General features: G+C 43.4%; 1 protein-coding gene across 4 annotated transcripts in view; it reads right to left on the bottom strand.

Annotated features, from left to right (window-relative positions):
• Nucleotides 1-6,234: 6,234 nt before the first annotated feature.
• APBB2 (amyloid beta precursor protein binding family B member 2) overlaps nt 6,235-21,264 on the bottom strand; it is a 136,633-nt gene continuing 121,603 nt past the window's right edge. For 3 of the 4 annotated variants that reach the window (XM_056855627.1, XM_056855628.1, XM_056855629.1), the window contains 6 exons: nt 18,368-18,482; nt 16,064-16,151; nt 13,250-13,333; nt 9,176-9,291; nt 7,470-7,649; nt 6,235-6,454 (listed from right to left, as the gene is read on the bottom strand). In XM_056855627.1, coding sequence (XP_056711605.1) covers nt 6,287-6,454; nt 7,470-7,649; nt 9,176-9,291; nt 13,250-13,333; nt 16,064-16,151; nt 18,368-18,482 — 751 coding nt within the window. In that variant the 3' untranslated portion in view covers nt 6,235-6,286. The remainder of the gene's footprint in view (nt 6,455-7,469; nt 7,650-9,175; nt 9,292-13,249; nt 13,334-16,063; nt 16,152-18,367; nt 18,483-21,264) is intronic. The other variant, XM_056855630.1, reaches the window with a different exon arrangement.

Genomic DNA, 21,264 nt, shown 5'->3' with positions numbered 1-21,264 from the left:
TTTTAAAAAAACTCCTGTATAGGATCACTTGGGTACCAAGTGTATCTCTTCATAAGAACCGGTCTGCTTTTAGAAGGCAGATTAAAACATTCAGCCCTTTCCCACGACTATTATGAAGATAGAGGAAGGGCTGTTCTGCAGAAAGGCTTTCACTATGGAATCCAGTTTAAGTGAATTTTGAAGGTCAAAATGCATAAATCTGATCTTCACCCCCAGATTATGCATGTCATTAGGGATAAACTGAAAAGTTCTCATGGGCACTAGCTAGTCAGTTTATAATGCAGAAGAGGCAAGTTTTGTCTGAGCATACTTAGGAACTGAATGTTAAGGTTAGCTGCTAGAATCATAAAGGTAAACCAAACCAGGGCTTCTAAAAAGTAGTAGTGGATTTGCGGTGCTTATTCATTTGATAGCCTTGGGGAATTCTGCTTCCTTTTGTTTTTCATTTCTAGAATTGGTTCCAATGTCTGCAGAGTGCTCTCTCAAGATTTCTGCCTGTTTTAACAATTTGCTCTTACATCTTCTCTTCCAAAAGGGCAGACACTTTTGAGAACAAGTTGTGAGAGTTTTGGCTTTAAGAATAGGATACCACAATCTCACCCAAAGGGCTAAGAAGTCTGCACGAGAACAGTTTCTGGCCTTCTTTATATGGCAGCATAATTACTGGATGCTTTCACTCTGCTACTGCTAGACATTGAACTCCGCTAGTAAGTCAGCCTAAATCTTGTTTATTATGCAGCTTATTTAAATGGAAAACAAACCTATTAAAATTCCTGATTAAAGTCTGTCTTGAGTGGTTGTCTTAGTAGCTTGAGACCTAAGGTGAGGCCTACAAGCGTGCCAGATAGCCACTTTGCTAGAGCCGAGCGGTTGTGTGTTTGGCCAGTGCCACATAGTCTCCTATATGCCCCACTTCATATTACAATCTGGAGATGATATAACGAAGGAATAACGATCCATTCGTGTTTGATTTTTTTAAATGCGGTAACCGATAGAAATTACTGTACCAACCTGAGAGAAGTGTTTATGACAACGGCTGCCTTTGTCAGGCACAATTTAAACGTGATGCTGGAAGCAAGCACTTACCTGTGTGTTGCTGGACGTGCCCAGCATCTCACTGGAAATTGGCCCCTGCATGTGGCATTCTGCTATGTTAGTATGCCAAAACAATGCCTGCCTCCACCCAGATCTTTGAAGTGCTAACATGGCACAGCTTAGAGCCCTGTCCTTGCAGCAGGAACCTTGTCACGAGGCAATTAGCCTTATGAGTGCATAATTGTCTCCTGAGTTGCTATGTGAGGAAACTACCCAAACAAATGAGACAAGCACTTAATGCAGTTAAATTTATTCTTGCAACGGAGTACATTTAAATGTGTAAAAAGTGGACAATGCTGAGGGGGAAAAAGTTCTTAGTATTATGCATAGTAGATGATTTTAAAACAGAGAGCTCCTGCTGATAAACTGGGGGGGTGGCTTTCCCCTTTTCTCACAGTCAAGTTGAACTGGCTCCTGCTCATTCACCTGTGCCCTGTTTTAAAATAACCCTGACTGCCAGAAGAGCTGATGACGTTAACTCTATAAAACTCCACTGGCTGAGCCGTTATGAGCTGGTGAAATAAAAGTGGGGGCCCCACATCCTGGGTGCCCACAACACACTCTTGATCTCGTACTTTGAAACCCATGCCACTTTGCCTTTGGATTTCAAAATAAATAAATATATTCTTGAAACTTAGTAAATGACAATCTTTAGGTTTCTGTAGGGTTCTGTCACAGCCCCCTTCCACTTAGCTTAGGGGAGTTCTGCTCACAGTTTATCACAAAGAACTCCTCGTATTATGAAGCAGGACTGATGCCCTTTCATGCAATTTCTCTTTCTCCTTGTTGGTGATTCTTCATCTTTACAAAAAACATCCTGTTTTTAAAGAAATAGCAATTAGTTTCTATAAACAAAAGTAACAAACAGTGTGAAAGAGCCGCTGTGGATTAGAGAGGGAAAGGCTTTAAGCAATCATGAATGTCCATGGTTAACTACCTCCTTCCTTCAACAGAGTACATAAATGAGGTGGTTTGTGAGAGCAGCATCTAACTGGCTATTTGCATTTAAAAATAATAGTTAACTTTACACATTATTTTTTTTTGCCATTTTTGTCTACGTACTCAATTAAAAAGGTGACTACAAATAATTACAAAAATCCTCTTGTCTTTTAGGCAACCTATAGTACATTGAGATTACTTAGCACTGGATATATTTGTGAGATCACATCCAGTAATAAAGATAATATGTCAACATAATTGGAGAATATTTCAGTAAAAAATAGAATAAATAAAATAAAAAATATTTAAGCTGTATTTAACAAGGTTAATCAAAAAAAGACATGGGAACATCCAAGGCCGAGTGAACATGGCCGCCTCGTGAGATATAAAGAATGCATAGATAACGGAAGTGTCACTATACAACATTGAGTTAAAGTCATTGGCATTTGTTCACACTCAACCCATACATACATTTTGGCCATGGTAGCAAAAACGCCTGTGTCATTTATGTTGAGAACATAAGAATTGCCGCGCAGGCTCTGACCAAGCTTCATCTTGTCCAATGTTCTGTTTCCAACAGGGGCCATGACGCTGCTGGGCGCTCATTCAACAGGGCATGAAAGGGATAGCCTTCCGCATGGTTGGGCCCCAGTTTCTGGTATACTGCCTCTCGCTAAGGAGGCTCCGCATACAATGTTCAGATAAATAAGTTTCCAAAATATCCCAGTTTTGGATATGTATCTATATTTAAAAAAAAAAAAGTTTCAAGGAATGGAGAAGCTGCTTTCAGCCAGTGGAACATAAATGCTTGGGGGGGGGGGAATCACAAGCTTTAAAATAGAAAAAAATCACTTGAAAAAGGAATATTGTCTTTGTAATGCTTTTAAGCAGGCACATCTTGCTCTCTTTATTGCATTTCCTGCTGACTGGGAAGAGAAGGCGATCCAGAACACAAAGTGATGACTGATGCGATACCAATGAATTACGGTTTCCTGTGTAAACGTAAGTAGTTAGAATAATTGAGCACAGCCGTACAATACAGACAGAAAAAAATGGTGTCTAATATATTAAAAGTGTTCCACAAAGTCAAAAATAATTTTGGAGAATGACTGTTACCACTAGCCAACATGCAATTTTGTAAAAATGGCGGTGGGGGGCTGGAGAGAAGTGTGGTTGGATGTTTCTTCAGGAGAAAGGGGAGACTGGAAGAACATGTCTAAGTCGGGCCCAAGCATGTGTATATTTTGAAAGTCTGTGCCTAATGTATCACTTCTAAAACAGTGACCTCTAATTTGGAGATCCATTTAACCCTTTTAGTTGCTAAGAACTCCTTAGTTTACTTTTTTTTTTTTACCAGGAGATAACATTCCCCTACGTTTCCTTTGCATAGGTGGTGGTGTCATATGTCAGTTAACGGAAAAAAATAAAACGGGTTTTCCTAAACTAAAAATGTTTATGCACCTGTGTAAATAGGCTGAATTCTGGTCTTGTTAATCTGCAACTATACACCTCTTCGAAAGTGGAGGAAGACTATTGTTAAATACCGGTCTAAGTTTTCTGTCTTTTGGATCTTGAACACAAAAGGGTGGGGGTTAGTTCACACATTCATGTAACAGCACACGACGATCCGCAGCGTCACGTATGAATCAGTGCCCATTGTCAAGAAATGCATTTAAAGGGATATGAGTGGACTAGAGTGTAGACTGCCTCCTCCCTCCCCCAATGCTAGTGGATATTCCAGACATCGAGCATGTGCGCAAACCAGACCCATCTTGCTTTTGGAGACAGCAAAAGCAAATTTGCACAACTCTTGGGGCACTTTCACACATGCCGAATAATCCACTTTCAATGCACTTTGAAGCTGGACTTTACTGTGTAAACTGGCAAAATCCACTTGCAAATGGTTGTTAAAGTGTGCTGAAAGTGGATTGAAAGTGCATTATTTGGCATGTGTGAAAGCGCCCTTGGTTTAATATCACCTGCTTGAAGTGGGTACAGAATGGTTGCAGTCCTACTTGGAATGTGTGTAGTGAACGGGGGCATCAGCCCGGCACTTGCGGCTTCAGGACAGATGGCTTCAGCCAGCCTCTCTGGCTTGCTCCTCCCCCTGATAATTCCTCAGCTTTTGATCCTGACTCAGAACTACTTTCTGGCACTTATTGGCCAGGCTGATGTCACCTCTCTGCAAGAAAACTCATTGTGCAGTATCAGATGTAAAGAACACACACAGGTATAGTTTGGGGTCTGTGCTCAGGATGGGAAGCCAATTTCTAACAGTGCCAAAATAGCACTCTTCATAGAATCAAAGAACCATAGAGTTGGAAGGGGCCATACAGATCATCTAGTCCAACCCCTTGCTCAATGCAGGATCAGCCTAGAGCATCCCTGACAAGTGCTTGTCCAGCCTCTGTTTAAAGACTGCCAGTGAGGGGGAGCTCACCGCATCCCTAGGTAGCTGATTTCACTGTTCAACAACTCTTACTGTAAAAAATGTTTTCCTAATATCCCGCAATATCCTAATATCCTAATTACGGTACTCCCGCAATTTAAACCTGTTATTGCGAGTCCTATCCTCTGCTGCCAACAGGAACAGCTCCCTGCCCTCCTCTAAATGGCAGCCCTTCAAATACTTCAAGAGAGCAATCATGTCTCCTCTCATGCATGAGGATAGTTTCCCAATCCTTGTGCAGGAAATAATTGTGAGCAGAGGGGCCCTAACATCTCTCTCCCGTTCTTGTGAGTGGCAGCCACTGTCCTTTGTAAGTGCAGCAGTCTTTTCTCCTTCATGCTCTGTAAACTGTTGAGCGATTGGGCTCCATGCAGCAGAACAAGGGAATCAACCCTCCTGTGCATGACATTTTTTTAAAGAACACCATGCAGTCAGTCCTGCTTTAGACCAAATGCATGAGGACTTCTAGATGTTGGCATGTATGTGCGTGCGCATGCACTCTCCAGTTCACATTATAATGTTCTCAGAAGATCGGGGAAGGGGATGCAAGCCCATGGGTGGCTGCTTGGGCCCTGTGCATACTTCCTGTACACTGAGTACGTGCCTAAACAGCCCAGCTTTTGCCCATGGCCCTAAAACCTGGTTTACTGTGGTCAGAGTAGAAGGGGTCTTAAGGCTTTTCCTGCAGGAGCTGGGTAGAAAGTAATTAGTTTTGATTTTAATTTTTCAGCCTCTTACTCTGACCTGCCACTCCCTCCCTCCCTTTATAACAGGATGAAAAGAGACACAAAGCAACTGCAAAAAAAGGTAAGAGATCAGCTTGAGGGCCCGTGTCAACAGGCTTTTGTCTGTTCTAGAATTAAAAGCCGAGGCATCCTTCCTTCCCAAGCCAATTTCCAAACTCTTAAAAGGTAAGAGTTTGGCACTGGAAGAAATCTGACTTCAAGCCTGTTCAGACTACTTTGAACATGATTTCCTACAGGGGAGGCACTTCCCTGCAAGCTGTGTGTAGGCATCATCTGAGCATCAAACACGTATCTGTTAGGATGCACATGTACGGGGACAGGCAACTTTCCATGGCTGGGTACATGCAGAAAAACAGATACACACTGTGAATCTACACTACTTACACTTTCTTTCAGACAAAAAAGGACCGCCTGTGTAGAAGATCTGCCACCTTTAAAGAGGCATTCTGACAAAAGATGAAAAGTGATTACTCTGGTATACAGCATGGAAAATTTGTTACTGAGTAGAATGTTGTAAAAAAAAATTAAAAAGCTACACTAATGCTTGGTATGTACTTCAATGTTGAAAATGAGGACACAGTGCTGTAGGATCTAAGAATTGCTTGTGCCAAAATCCAGCTGCCTCCCGCTCTCCAGAACCAGACGTCCGCCTGTTTTCCAGCTCAGGGTGGTGGTGAGAGGATCAATTTGGGCAGGGGTTCTCTCCCAGGATGTTAGGATTCGTTTGTTAGCAGTGATGTGCCAAGTTCCTTTCTTGTGTATGTGTGAATTTCAGTAATGTTCATAATATTTACAGTTGGAAAACAGACCTTCTGCTTCTCATGGTAACTCACAGCAAAAAAAAATATTCATGCTTCTTTTCATATCACATGATGGTGTCAAGAACAAGAGAACATGCTTGTCTAATATTATTTTGATAGGGGTAAATTCTCTGAAGACAAAGCATCACCCATTTAAACTGGAAGGCCAAAAAAAAAAATCAGTCCATCTTCTTTAGCGTAGCTACTGCATTTCCCATCAGGCGTTCTGAGAAATCTGGGTTTTTCCTGTGCGGTGGCTATGGCGTGTCAGTAACAGGGCGTTTCTGTTTCAAAGTGTCAATGAGGGACAGTACTCCTCGTTTTACGTTACTTGTGACTCTTCTGGTCATTGAGTCTGCGGGAGGTGGCGGCGGCCGGACTTTCTGCGAAGGAGGTCTGGCGACCAAGCATTTCTGATACCGTAGCTGCAAGAAAGCAAACACGTTCTGCACTTGTTAGTCTGGCTCTGCACCTTCAGCTTTACGGACAATATTCTGTCACTACAGGTGGTTCTGCCCTTTTTGACCCCTGTATGGCTTGCCCTGCATCGTTGGTGAACCATTAGCCAAATGTGGGCCCCCAGGTATGCACAGCGATTCACCAGGGGTTTTTGCTGCCTAGATTGAATGGGCTGAATTTGGCTCGTAGAGTCACAAGCTCTGCATGCTTGCCCTAAGGGTGGCCAACTTGATCATGAGAGCACGTCATAGAAATAAACGGTTTCCACTTTTACCACTGTTATATTATACCAATGCAATATTAACACACACCTGTAGAAATCCTTACAGCGAACCACCTCAGCATGGTGGCAGAGTTGCCATAAATCTCAGGACTCTAATATAATTTAATATTTGGGGGCCAAGAGTGAATGGTATCCAGTTCCGATCTCCAGAACCTGCTCTGTTCACTCTCAGGTTGGCACTAACAGCCCCCCACTAGCCCAAGGGAGCTGTTGACAATTTTAAAGGATGGCACCCGACTAGCACTCTTGGAAACAGATGCTGAATAATATCATTGTAGTGGGGAACTCTGGTGATTCTCATCAATCTTGTAATTTGTTTTCCCATTATTCCCTTTCTTACAAAGACGTATTTGTTCTCTTGTGGAAGCAAGAACTTGCTTCCTTGACTCTGCCGCTTTATGCTACTCTGGTTTTTAGTCTGTGCACATAATAGATGGTGATATGGACTGCTTAATAGCAATGAAGCACACGAGGCAGGGACAGCCGACACCAAAATTTAGAATCATGATGTTAAAGACCCAGGGCTCCGAACTGAACAAGAATGAGTGATTTGCTAGGGAAATCTGAATTTGCTGGTTTTCACACTGAATGCCACATAATTACAAAAAAAACCAAAAACTTGACAAGGTCAGTGAATGCTTTGTTTGAATTTTCTGCTGTTTACACTAATAGTATAATAACCCTGTGTGGTCACTTACCATACAAGCAGCCTGAACTGCCTCTGATACATTGCCTGCATTGGGATCACACCAGAAAACATGGCACTCAAAGCGTTGGTTCCCAGTATCCATGATGAAGGCAAAGGTATGGACATCTTTCCCCACTCCCATAAAGGACAAGAAGCGTACACGACATTCCACTATGATTTCCTCTTCATTCTAGTTTGGCAAGAAGAGCAGAGGTTACCACTCTTGAGTTTTAGACCTGGGGTTTACTAGTTCGGGAGCTGAAGCACTGAGTCACTGACTGGCATCAATTATGCACCAAAAGAGGGAACTTCAAGAAACTTTTCAAAACACGGAGAAACTGGCACCAAACAGCCAAAGGCTTGAAGGGTACAGAAGAAGTCGGCTATGTTGGTTTAAACATGAAAGAAATCTTCAAGAACTCTGGTTCCCAAGGAGCACAATGGGAAATGTTTCTTCTAAGGTGTTAATTTAACTGATAAAGACACTTAGATTTAAGGATTTTGGTTTTGAAACCCACCTGTGATTATAATTAATTTTATTTTGTTACTTTTAAAAAGACAAAATGTGGCATAAATGAATAAACGGGAAACGAAACCATATGTTCGTTGCTAAATCTATCCTGACGTTGCATATGGTAGCTTTTATTTATCTCCAGTGAACCTGAGTAAAAAGCAAGGTTTGTGAAAAACAAATCACTGAAAGCATCAGCTGAGATATTCCTCTCTACAACCCTCTCTCGTGGATTGCTGGGCCGTGTTTTTCTGTGGGTCCCGGTGAGGATATACATCTGCCAGTTGAGGATAACACTTCATGAATGATGTGGACTCTTATGGCACAGTGATTTTTTTAAAAAAGTCCTTAATGTGCCATGTGGCTTTGATCCTTGCTACAGCCGACTCAGATGAATTCAATACAAACGAGGGGCTGAATCCAACCAGACTTTTCACTACAGATTGAGTATCCCTTATCCGGACATCCGATATCCAGACTGATCCGAAAACCAGACTTTTTGAGCCGGCATGCAGGCATTACTCCCAGGCCCTCAGCAGCACGCCAGTTTGCTTTCTGACTATTCAATGTACACAAAATTATTTTAAAAATATTGTTTAAAATTACATTCAGGTGAAGTGTGTAAAATGTATACAAAACATATATCAAACAAATGAATTCTGTGTTGACACCTGGGTCAAATCCCTAAGATATCGCATTATGTATATGCAAATATTCCAAAATGCAGAAAGATCCGAAATACGGACCATTTCTGGTTCCAAGCAGTCCAGATAAGGGATACTCAACCTGTATTGAAAAAAGGAGGAAGGCATCCCCTTTGATCAACAATAAGGGGAAGGGCTGTGGCTCAGTGGTAGGGCTTCTGTTTGGCATGCAGAAGGTCCCAGGTTCAATCCCTGGCATCTCCAGTTAAAGGGAGTAGGCAGGTAGATGATGTGAAAGACCTCTGCCTGAGACCCTGGAGAGCCTCCGCCAGTCTGAGTAGACAATACTGACTTTGATGGACCAAGGGTCTGATTCAGTATAAGGCAGCTTCATGTGTTCATGGCTACAAAAAAAGATCATAGGATATGCATGAACAAAAGCCGTGTGGGGTGGGGCTGGTAATTAAAAAAACAAAAAACAAACAAGTGAGATTGAGGGGGAAACCGGCTGGATCCCACCTGGGTTATTTATCACTTCATAGAATCCAGGTGGTGCCTTACTCTTTCACTGATGACTGTCACGGTGGCATCAGCAACGTTCATGGTGACTGGCATCCAGTCCTCTCTGCTGGAGGAATCGATAAGGCTTTCTATAGCACTGTTCAGGGTGTCCATGCCTGTGATTGTGGAGGAAGAAAGGCAACGAGGTCAGTACAAGGGAGTCACTGAGTTACAACTGATTGAATATTGCACTTTGGTTCAAGCCCTTAGGCAGCGAGCTCACTGGCTCACACTGAATCACAGGCTGACTAAGTGATACCGGGTCCCTCTAGCCCTGTTTCCATGCATACATGTACATCCCACATCCATGTGCATACATCTATTTCAAAGGAAGAACCAAGGTATACTCTGTACATGAAACGAGGTCAGTACCCGGATAAATGTCATGTTTCAATCGCTGTACATGCACTGAATGTAACATGTGAATTGCCTGGTGCATGTATAAACAAAAATTAAGCGTACAGCACGGGGCTGTGGATAAAGAGGGAGTTAATATTCCTCCACACGTCACAAACTAAACTAGAGTTTGCAAGGGGCCTGAACCTGGTTTACTGTTGCATTTGTACACTCCCCCCTCCCCCTCCCATCATGACACACTGAGACTGAAGCTGAAAGGATTAAACCATGGCTAAGAATCTAAGGGCAAAAACGCATGGTCGCTTTAGCCTCCTTTATTCCATTTCAGCCAGGATTCAACCAGGATCGAACACACTTTCGGCGAAATGTATGTGTTCGATCCTGGCTGAAACAGGGAATAAAGGAGGCTAAAGCGACCATGCGTTTTCGCCCAAAGAATCATGGCTAAGAGTGGTAAGTTGCAGTACTGCAGTCCAAGCTCTGCTCATGACCTGAGTTCGATCCTGACGAAAGTAGTCAGGTAGTCAGCTCAAGGTTGACTCAGCCTTCCAAGGATGGTAAAATGAGTAAGTACCCAGCTTCCCCAGTGTAGACGACTGGGGAAGGCAGTGGCAAACCACCCTGTAAACATAGTCTGCCTAGTAAATGTTGGAATGTGACATCACCCCATGGGTCAGTAATGACTCGGTGCTTGCACAAGGGCCAACTTTACCTTTAAGAATCTACACTTGGGGGGAAAACAACCCTCAATTTTTTAGGCCTCTGAATTTGGAAGGTGCAAACAACTGGAGTTCGATGTAAGACTTCTGTTTTCAATCTTGGCCCACGAGCTAATGTGAGGAGGGAGAGGGCGGAAGGGACACTAAACCTGACACTCAGCTTGATATCCCTATACACAAACTTGCTCTGATTTGTTAGTGATGCCTGAATAGAACCTTGGAGAAAAGGCAGGATAAACATAATGATAATATGAATGTGGAAAGAGAAGCAGTTGCTTTTATTTAAAATTCGGAGCACTTAAAAATTATGCTGGAATGAACGTGGTTACTGGATCTACTTGACTTTTGCTGCAAAAGCAAACAGAAAGTCCAACAGAACCTTAAAGACTTAACAGAATTCACAAGTCGTGCATCCATCTAGCGAAGTGAGCTCCGGCTCACAAAAACTCATGCCGGAAGTATGTTGTTAGTCTTCATGGCGCCCCTAGACTCCTGTTTTGTTTTGCTGAGACAGACTAAAAAGTTTACCTTTCTGAAATTATTTGTTTTCGCTGCTATCTTGATTTTGCTGTGGAAGCACCTGGTGCCAGCTTATTTGTCCATGTCCACTCTACTGATCAACCTGGAACACTCTTTGAGCGTGCACTTATTTGGGCCGGCCAGCAAGAACTGGATTTGGTTGCTTTAGGAACGCTGGCTGGGCTCCAACGAGCGACTTTAGGTGTGCTCAAAGGTCAGGCAAGTCCCGTGGGCTTTTCCACAGCCTGGGCCCAAGGCTGCGCCTGGCTGGCCGAGTGAGACTGGCGGCAAGCACCACCTCTTAGGCTGGTGTTGCCAGCTGTGCCCTTTCCAGGAAAGATTGGGACATTGTCTCAGTGCTGTCCAGATTAGATTATTGTAATGAGAGCCAGCGTGGTGTAGTGGTTAAGAGCGGTGGTTTTGGAGCAGTGGAGGCTAATCTGGTGAACTGGATTTGTTTCCCCACTCCTACACAGGAAGCCAGCTGGGTGACCTTGGGCTAGTCACAGTTCCCTTCGAGCTCTCTCAGCCCCACCTACTTCATAGGGTGGGGAGAGGAAGGGAAGGTGATTGTAAGCTGGTTTGATTCTTCCTTAAGTGGTAGAGAAAGTCGGTATATAAAAACCAACCCTTCTTCTTCTACCCAGAGCTGCCTTTTAAGACTATGAGGAAACTTTAGCTAGACCAAAAAGCAGCTAATAAATAGAGGCCATACAGTTAATGACTTGGACAGTGCCATCTTCAATAGCTTGTTTCCTACCCCAGGTCAAGGTGCTTTAAAGACCTCAACAGTCAGAGGCTGGAATACCTGATGGACAGTGTCCCTGGATTACTTTATCCCCTCACTCTGGCCTTTCTCAGAAGTACAGCTTCATTTCCCCTGCCTTCTTGGGTATGATGCACAATCATGTGAAGCAGAGTGTTTCCTCTTGTGCCACACACACACACACACACACATGTGAATTCCTGGGAGTTCTGATAAGACTCCCTCACTTTTATCACTCCCCCTTCCACACTTTTCATCCAAGGAGCTCAGGGTGAGGTACACGGTTTCCCCCTCTCCCCCAATTTTAATCTCACAACAACCCCCATGAGATCAGCTATTGCGGGAGACAGGAGACAGGCTAGGGTCAACTTCAGCTTCATGGCAAAGTGCTGTGTGGTTGGGTTTCAGATGATTAGTGGAAAATTTCAGAGTGTCTCTGGGTTTAGTAACAACTGAATTCTGCCCTTGATTTTATTACCTTAACAACCTCTTTTCTTTTATTGCCCTTCTCCTTTATTGTTTGTCAGTTGTCCTAGTTTTCACTTGTTTTTCAATTATTTTGTTATGTAGTATCAAATCAAATCAAACTTGTTATGTAATAGTTAACTGCCTTGTGGGGGTCCTTGACAGAGAAGAGAAGCAACTGATATTGCCATCCTAGGCAGAGCTACACCCTTCTAAGTCCACTGACTCCAAATGACTTAGAAGGGTGTAACTCTGCTCAGGGTTGCCCTAGGCATCATCTAGCTCAGGGGTGTCAAACTCATTTGTTACGAGGGCCGGATATGACATAAATATCACTTGGTTGGGCCGGGCCATGCCTCGCCAGCCCAGTTCGAGAGTGGAGGGGGTGGCTGCCTCAGGTGGCTCGCAGGCCAGATAAGAGCTCTCAAGGGGCTGTATCTGTCCCGCGGGCCTTATGTTTGACACCCCTGATCTAACTCCTCTAGGTACCCAAAACAAATTGGTCCATTCTTTAGATCAGCTGGAGCAGGCCCATGTATCACCCATTGAATCACAATGTATCACATTTAGCAAGGAAGTCCCGACAATTAACTCCATCTTTCATGCGTTGTGTCCCTGTGTCTAATAAGAATTAGACCACATCCCTCATGCCACTTATTTAACTGGGAATATACACTGCCACTGTCTGGATCCACATTCATGGCCGCTAACAAAATCAGGCTTCCTTTATGTCCCACCACCAATTTTCCTCCTCCACCCAAAAGAATTCCTTTCCCTAGATTTAACAGCCACTGGCTATCCATCAACCATTTCCCTAGATTTAAACAGCCACTGGCTATTCATCAACCATTTCACGCTTTAAAAAGGGGAAATGAAATTTTTTCTTGACACTATAAAGAGGAAAGTTGCTGCATCTCTCACACAATTGACCGATCTATTTGACAACAGATAACGCAGCATCCTCTTCTCAGAAAGTGCCTTTAGCTGTTTTATCCGGGGAGTAATATATTTATTTCGTGCAATATTATTTTTTGGACCTGCTAAAACAATGTGGGCTAGGGAGACTATTTGATCGGGACGAAATGGGCATTTTCGTTCTTCTGCAATAATTTTATTGTATCGCCCCTGTGTCTCGGCTGAGTCTAGGGCATTACATCTTGCCAAGAAGAAAGCTCATCTGAACTTACCCACAAGAATTTAACTTTCAGTTTGTGGGAAAAAATTTTGAAGCAGTCATAAGCTACTTACCCACTGGCTTAGCTACAGGAAGCATGCCCAAGTACTGCACATGGAACTTCTGCACCAGCTCGGTCTTTGGTGTTGGGAAATCTACTGCATTGGAACAAAAAAATCAATTTTAGCTTATCGGCATTCACAGCAGACAAAACATCCTTATATCAGTGATAGAAGAACATAATTTACCAGGTAATTGATCTCTAGCGATACTGCTATCGATGCCAATAAATCTGTGCTCCTGCTACCTCATTAGAAAGGAACCTAGCTAATTTCTGTGGAAATTACAGAGGGGAAAAAGTAGGGTTGTGGAACAGCATGAGGACTTATGGAAGCTTGTTGAAAGATGTCTCACTGTTCACGGGATTCTCACCCAGTCAGCACAGAGTCAGGGAATCAGGGCAGGGAGTATGTGAAAGGGCCAGAACTTGAGCTCTGGCATTTCCAGTTAAAGAACTCTGCTAGCAGGGCTGGATGACCCAACAGCCCCAGCAAAAGGCAGGATCATATTATTAAAAACTTTATTACGGTCATGGACCAGCATAACAGTGATAAAAACAAATATAATAGATAAAATCAGAATACAATATATAGTTAAATTACATTAAATAACATTTAGTTATCATTCTCAAATCTGAGGTCTATCTAAAATCAAGATTAGTATTCATCCTTTGTCTGTTGCTGTCACCATAGCATGTCTTATCCTTGTTGCCATAAAACAAAATTTTGCCACAAGTTTAGTGATTATTGGATCTTTATCTGAGAGGCGATACCTAACATAAAATTCTCTGAGCGACCAGGTAGCTTTCTTAATAGAGGCTGGATCAGCTCTCTTTGGATGTCACAATAAAACAGGCAGTATGAGAGAACATGACCAATTGATTCGATCTCAACTGAACTACATGGACATATTCTCTGTTCAGCTGGTATCTTGTAATATCTGCCCTCTAGTAAAGCTGAGGGGCATTAAAGCGGGATCTAGAAAATGCCCAGTGGTATTTGGGAAAAGCAGGATCATACGAGTGAACCCTGAGGGCTGGCACTCAACTTACATTCAGCCAGGATGTCAACCAAGTTTTTTATACTTAGGCCAGTCAATGAAACCAATGTCACTGTTGGCATGAAAAGTGCCAGAGGTATTTAAGATAAAAAGGCTGGACTTAGCTTACTATCTTTTCAACAAAAATGGTCAGGGGCAGACTAGGGGTGGAGCCAGACTAAATTTTCCAACAGCAGAATACAACTTTCCAGCTTCCCCTGCCCACTGAGCTCCACAAAATGCTCTTCCTGGTGGACAGGAGACCCTGAGGAATGACATGCATGTGTGTGGTGGGGGATCAGTAGAAATTGCCCATTTAAGTCTGGACAAATAAGTGGGTTCCAGATCAAATCAAGTCTGAACTCTCCCTAAAAGCTAAAATTACTATTGTACTTTCGTCACATTATGAGACAAGTCTCTGGAAAAGACAGTAATGTTAGGAAAAATTGAAGGCAGCAGGAAAGGAGAAAGACCCAACATGAGATGGGTTGACTCAATAAAGGAAGCCACAGCCCTCAGTTTGCAAGACCTGAGCAAGGCTGTTATCAATAGGGTACTCTGGAGGTCATTAATTCATAGGGTCGCCATATCTCGGAAGCAACTTGATGGCACTTAAAACACACAGAGGTCTGGATCCAACTCCAGCTGTATAACGTATAAGAAAACTTCCTGGTGGACCACTGGCAGCCAGGAGCCAACAAAGCAAGGCCTCCCAGTCACTCTGGCTCAAACTCTTCAGTGGCAAAAGTAATTGGGGTCAGCATACCAACCCCTCTCCTCTTGTGCCACTGCCCATTGGCAAAGGTATCGGATGAGGCAAGCCAGTGCACGTTGTTTTTGCTGTTTGCTTGGCTTGCTCCTGGGCCATATACATTTCCTCGTCCACCCCTGCAAATGGTTGAGTCCCCAGGGCTATGGTTTTCTGGGGCAACAGGTAATGTGCTGGAAATTCCTCCTACTGAACCAGCTCTTCACCATAAGATGGGACACTGCCCTGGTGTGGCAGGAACACTAAACATTTGCAAGGGCACAATCTACCCACAATCTTGAAGCAGATTTATGTATTTCCTTACAGCCAAGCCGCAGAATAGCTAAACCTAGAACAGAGCTTGGAATTTGGCAGCTGGTCATGGACAAAAAATTACCAAGCTATCATTACTCATTAGCAGAAAAAGAGTCTGAATTTAGAGGCAGCGGCAGCTTGTTCAAAGTTCCCCATTACATGTGATTATTATTACTTAAGTAAAGGTAAAGGTCCCCTGTGCAAGCACCAGGTCATTCCTGACCCATGGGGTGACGTCACATCCCGACGTTTCCAAGGCAGACTTTGTTTGTGGGGTGGTTTGCCACGTCCAGAAAATCGAGACGTTATTATAAGTTTTCAAAAGAACTCAAAATAATTTAAATAATAAAACCAAACCAGACCAGTCTATTCAGCAGATCTTGTATGTGTATGTATACCACACATACACACACACTCGATGCTATCATGCCGTAAATAATATGGTTTTGAGAGTTTTCAAATGATTTTTGTAGCAATCATTGATTAGATACTGTGCTGAAGAAGGGAGGGGCCATGGCTCCCTAGCACCTGCTTGGCATGCAGAAGGTTCAATCCCTGCCATCTCCCATAAGGAAAAGGTCATAGGTGATGTGAAAGACCTCAGCCTGAGAGACCCTGGAGAGCTGATGCCAGTCAGAGTAGACAGTACTGATGCTGACAGACCAATGGTTTGATTCAGGATAGGGCAGCTTCATGTGTTCAAGATAATATTCCAGACAGAGGGTACCTTGCAAGGGCACATCTAGGGTAGCATTCGTCCGCTCAGGCAATGAGCTGCAAGCCACAGCTTTGGCATTCTTCCGTTCAGCCATAATCTAGAGAAGAGGGTGATAACACAGCATTTATTCTCGCATACTATACAGTAGCAGCTACGAGCATTAATCTGACTTCTAGTACAAACCTAATTTGGGAAGTCAGAGTCTACATGGTTTATTTTTAAAAGGTGCTCCTGCCTCCGTCCCCACCAAATTTCTTTAGTGAAATTGCAGTTTTTACTAAGGATTGGTGAAGAAACCAGTGCAAATTAGGCCTGGTGGAATAGTCTTTCTGGAGAGGCCAGGGCCCTGCAGGATCTTATGGCACTCCGCAGGGCCTGTAAAACAGAACTGTTCCACCAGGCCTATGGTTGAGGTCAGCTACAGTTCTACTATAAATACTGCCCTCCCTACTTTACCCGCTGCTGCCAAATAACCGCCTGCAGGCCAAATACTGTGGACTTATATGACAACTCTAGGCACCATTTCAAATCCTGATTTTAATATGTTGGGGCCGTTTCAATTTATTGTTTTGTGTGATTTTATAGTTCTATCATATTTTGATAGTTTACGTGAGCCGCTCTGAGCCTGGCCTGCCGGGGTAGAGCGGGTTATAAGAATCAGAAAATGATTAAATGAATAAACCTCATCAAAATAGATGGGGTTGATTACCGTGCAAATGCGCCTCTGACCAGGTTGCATGCATTTAAACTCACTACGCAACTTTCAGGGATCTAAATCCTCAGCGTGACACAACACTGAAATGTCCTATGGGAGAAATGGACACAACTGCTAGAGAAGCTTCAACATTTTTTTTCTGCCTGGGGGATGAGTGTCATCTTTATAAAATGTACCCCCAACATGTAGGTTAAAAGGCAAAAATGATATGAGATCATCTGTCCTTCTGAGTGGTCCATTCCTTTGTACTACACAGGGACATCTGTAGGAGCGGGATGCTGGCACATTGCAACCAGGAGCTGTAAACTGACAGTGGCCTGTGGCAATGCTATTGCGAGCATCGGATTATGCTGCTGTGGTGCCCTGCAGCAGAAGCAAATGAGCACAAAACCTAGGGCACTTTTTACACATCCTGAATAATGCACTTTCAGTGCACTTTAACAATTGTTTGCAAGCGGATTTTGCCATTTCACACAGTAAAATCCAGCTGCAAAGTGCATTGAAAGGATTGAAAGTGCATTATTCAGGACGTGTGAAAGCGCCCTCAGACACAGCACTTCAATATATGTGTGTGTGTGTGCACGAACATGTACCTGTGCGCATAGTGGACATGATGGTGAAGATAGAACTATGGGCAACTTGTGTGCCATCTTAAGAGGCTTCTTGCTCCCCACAGACAGTTACATTGGCACAAAAGTGCACACCTTATTCTAAAGACATGGCAGGTCTCTTGGGCCCAACGGCCTCCCATAGGATGCTGTCATGAGGTCAGCTCAAGTTGCCCAAATGTAGCCGGTTTACATGTGGGAGACCACTGCATGGTGAGGAGACAGCAAATCTTTACAGAACCCCAAGATTGCCCTCCATCTGCCCTCTTTCACTCTATCCCAGGCTTCAGGCCTGCACCGCCAATTCTCAGACAATTAGTGCGTAGTTAGATATGCAGCTGAAAGCAGTAACCGTCCTACTTGTGGGAATCCATCCCTCGGATGGGTGCTGGCATTTGCTTACAATTAGACTGCTGCAACTTTTTAAAAGCTAGGCAAGCCTCGAGGTCTTTGGATTTTGCAGGTTGACTGGGAACAGCACAGACCAGTGACCGGCAGTTAGCTCTACAGAGTTGCATCTCAGTCTTCAGGGAGGGATGCAGTCAGCCTAACTCTGCTTGATTTTGCATTGCTGTATAACCAGCACACTGCTTATAATGTCTTGTTGACTTCAATGTCTTGTTCAATTGCGTGGATTTCTTCCCAAAAGAAGTCCATGAATTTGTGCTTACTGAAACATTAGCAAGGTTAACCCTTGCCCAAAATTGGAAGAAAAATATAATTCCAAAGAAGGAGGAGTGGTTGGAGAAGCTGATGGAATGCATTTGTCTGTGTAAGTTAACCTGTCTATTACAAATGAAAAGTCCGAAAAGTTTGAAAATTGGAATGTTTTTCTGTCCAGAATGAGCAGTTTTGAGGTCTATGTATTTAGTAATTTGCGTTTTAGATCCTTGTTTTTATTTGACTTGTATTAATACAATTAAAAAATGGTGCAGGTTACACAGAGACCTTCAATAAGTTCTAGAGAAAGGAGACAGAAAGCAAATGTACCTTAGAACAGATTTCGTGCAGACTTGTGGCAATGGCTTTTGCTGGTGTGTCACATCGGAAGACGTGGCATTTCAAAATCCGTGTGTCTTTATCTCTCGCTACATAAGCAAAGTCTCTGTGCAAAACAAAATTAATTAGCGTATTAGAATCATCGGCCTCCACAAACAAAAAGACCAGGTTCAAACATTTATTACCAGCACACTTTTGAGCTCTCTGGTTCCATTCAGACATCATGTGAAACCATGGTTTATTTTAAGCAGAGTTGGTTTGTGAAACCAGGATTCAGCTTGTAGATGACCACCCAGCTCTAAAAAAGTTGGTTTCATAGACTTCTCTTTGTAGCCTGGGAGGCATCGCCGAAGAACAAACCAGGATTAAACTAGTTTGTCTGTGTTCGTATATCAAGCAAAACCAGAGTTAAAACAAATTGCATTTATAATAAACCCACTTTAAACCATGGTTTGAGAGCCTGTTTTGACAGACCCTAAGGAGCCACTATGTTTAGAGTGACCAGCATTCAATCAAACTAACCATAGAGAGACACTGTCCTTCAGTGTTACTCCTCTGAAGATGCCTGCCACAGCTGCTGGGGAAACGTCAGGAAAGAAAATACCAAGACCACGGTCACACAGCCCGGATAGATGAACTCTGACCGTGAAAGCCTTAGACAATATTTTTAACCATAGTTAGTTTAATCAAACCTTGGTCTCATGCAATGCTTGAGTTGAGCTTCAGAATCTAGTTTTATTTCTACTCATTACTGCTGACTGAAGTGGTTCTCAAATGCGATCTTGGGCTGCAACAACAGAAGTAAAGTGTCCAGAGCATGGGAAATGATGGTATTGCTTTACTCTGCTCTGGTTAGACCTCACCTAGAGTATTGTGTTCAGTTTTAGGCACCACAATTTAAGAAGGATGTAGACCTCACCTAGAGTATTGTGTTCAGTTTTGGGCACCACAATTTAAGAAGGATGTAGACAAGCTTGAACGTGTCCAAAGGAGGGCAACAAAGATGGTGAGGGATCTGGAGACCAAGTTCTATGAGGAAAGGTTGAAGGAGCTGAGTATGTTTAGCCTGGAGAGGAGATGACTGAGAGGGGATATGATAACCATCTTCAAGTATTTGAAGGGCTATCATATAGAGGGTGGTGCTGAGTTGTTTTCTGTTGTCCCAGAAGGTCGGACCAGAACCAACAGGTTGAAATTAAATCAAAAGAATTTCCAGCTAAACATAAGGAAGAACTTTCTAACAGAGCGGTTCCTCAGTGGAACAGGCTTCCTTGGGAGGTGGTGGGCTCTCCTTCCCTGGAGGTTTTTAAGCAGAGGCTAGATGGCCACATGTCAGCAGTACTGATTTTATGATTTTAGGAAGATCATGAGAGGGAGGGCAGGAAGGTATGCATCAGTGTTTGGCTCTCAGGGCCCTTTCTTGCATGCCCAGGGCGGTGCCGTTTGCCACTTTAGGGTCAGGAAGCAATTTCACTCCAGGCCAGAGATCTTGGAAGGTTTTTTTAGCCATCTTCTGGGCATGGAGTAGGGGTCACTGGGTGTGTGTGTGTGTGGGGGGGAGGTAGTTGTTATTTTCCTGTATTGTGCAGGGGGTTGGACTAGATGACCCTAGTGATCCCTTCCAACTCTATAATTCTATGTTTCTATTATTCTTTGCCTGCCTATTCGATGGAGAAGACTGGCAGAGGAAAAGAAGAGAATGTTTGCTCTTTCTTTCCTTATCCTGGCATGTCCACTGACAGGAAATACTTGGAGGTCTGAGGCTGGCAAGTATGTGGATAAATGGGCTTTTGCAATAGTACGGGGGGAGGGAAGGGGAAGAGATGTATTTGCCCCAGTCCACCATTTTTTAGCTAGGTCTCATGTCCTGCCCAGCCTCTTCCAAGGCACTATTTAGGGAGGGCTGGGTGAACTATTGCCCCTAGAGTGCACGTGCAGACGCACATACCCTATACACACATACACACACACACTTCTGATCAGATGCAATTTTTCCTTGTATGCACTTCTGGTGTGACACACTATGAATATAAATCAGTATATGTGCACATCAATAGCATGGATCCCTTTGCTTAAAAGTTGTGATGCTTTGACATGCATTGATGATGTTGCTGTAGTTATTACACAATGCTTAAAAGCAATCGTAGCAAATACTTTTAAAATATACTGCATTTTTGAAATTTAATTCTGATCAGGCCTTTAAACCACACCGAGAACGTCTTCCCCTCTAAGCAAGAGAAAGCCAACACGTCCTCCCCACCCCACTAAAAGCCAAAATGCCATCCATGCAGCTCCATTATTCTTCTTAGTTGTCTGCGGAGCGGTATAAAATAGGCCACTCACTAAACACACAAGCCGAGCTCATAGATTCACCCCATCTTAGGAGGCAAAGGGACTCCATCAACAGACCCCCTTCCCTTTTCTCAGCCAGACAAATGTACTAGACACACGTGTGTGTAGGGGGGAAGGGCGATATCCCAGCCACCATCTGCTACTAAATCATCCATCACCATTAGCAATCGAATGTGGATCTTTCCTTCGGCAAGGTCCAGATGATAGTGGGACATGAATAATTAATCAACTCAATGAGACAGTTTGGGGAAAACTGTAACTACAGTTCACAAGCCTTTTTGATAGAAGCAGGCATTCTGGTTGAGTCTTAGTGGAGAAGATCAGCCAGGTTTATTTCAAAACACATCTCTCCCATGCAAACCATTAAGACAGCTTCACATCCTCACTGCCCTGTGTCACCAAAGTGTACGTTCATGGCAGCAGTAATCTCTTGTGAAGAGGTCAAGAGGATATTGTATTTGCTGAGAAAGAAGCATTCATTGTTGAACAAGTTGCTACAGCTTTCCTCTTTGCTTTCTTTTCCACTTCCTTTACTT

The sequence above is a fragment of the Euleptes europaea genome, chromosome 9 (assembly GCF_029931775.1).
Source record: "Euleptes europaea isolate rEulEur1 chromosome 9, rEulEur1.hap1, whole genome shotgun sequence".
Lineage (NCBI taxonomy): Eukaryota > Metazoa > Chordata > Lepidosauria > Squamata > Sphaerodactylidae > Euleptes > Euleptes europaea.
This window is presented reverse-complemented; position numbering and strand designations above follow the sequence as displayed.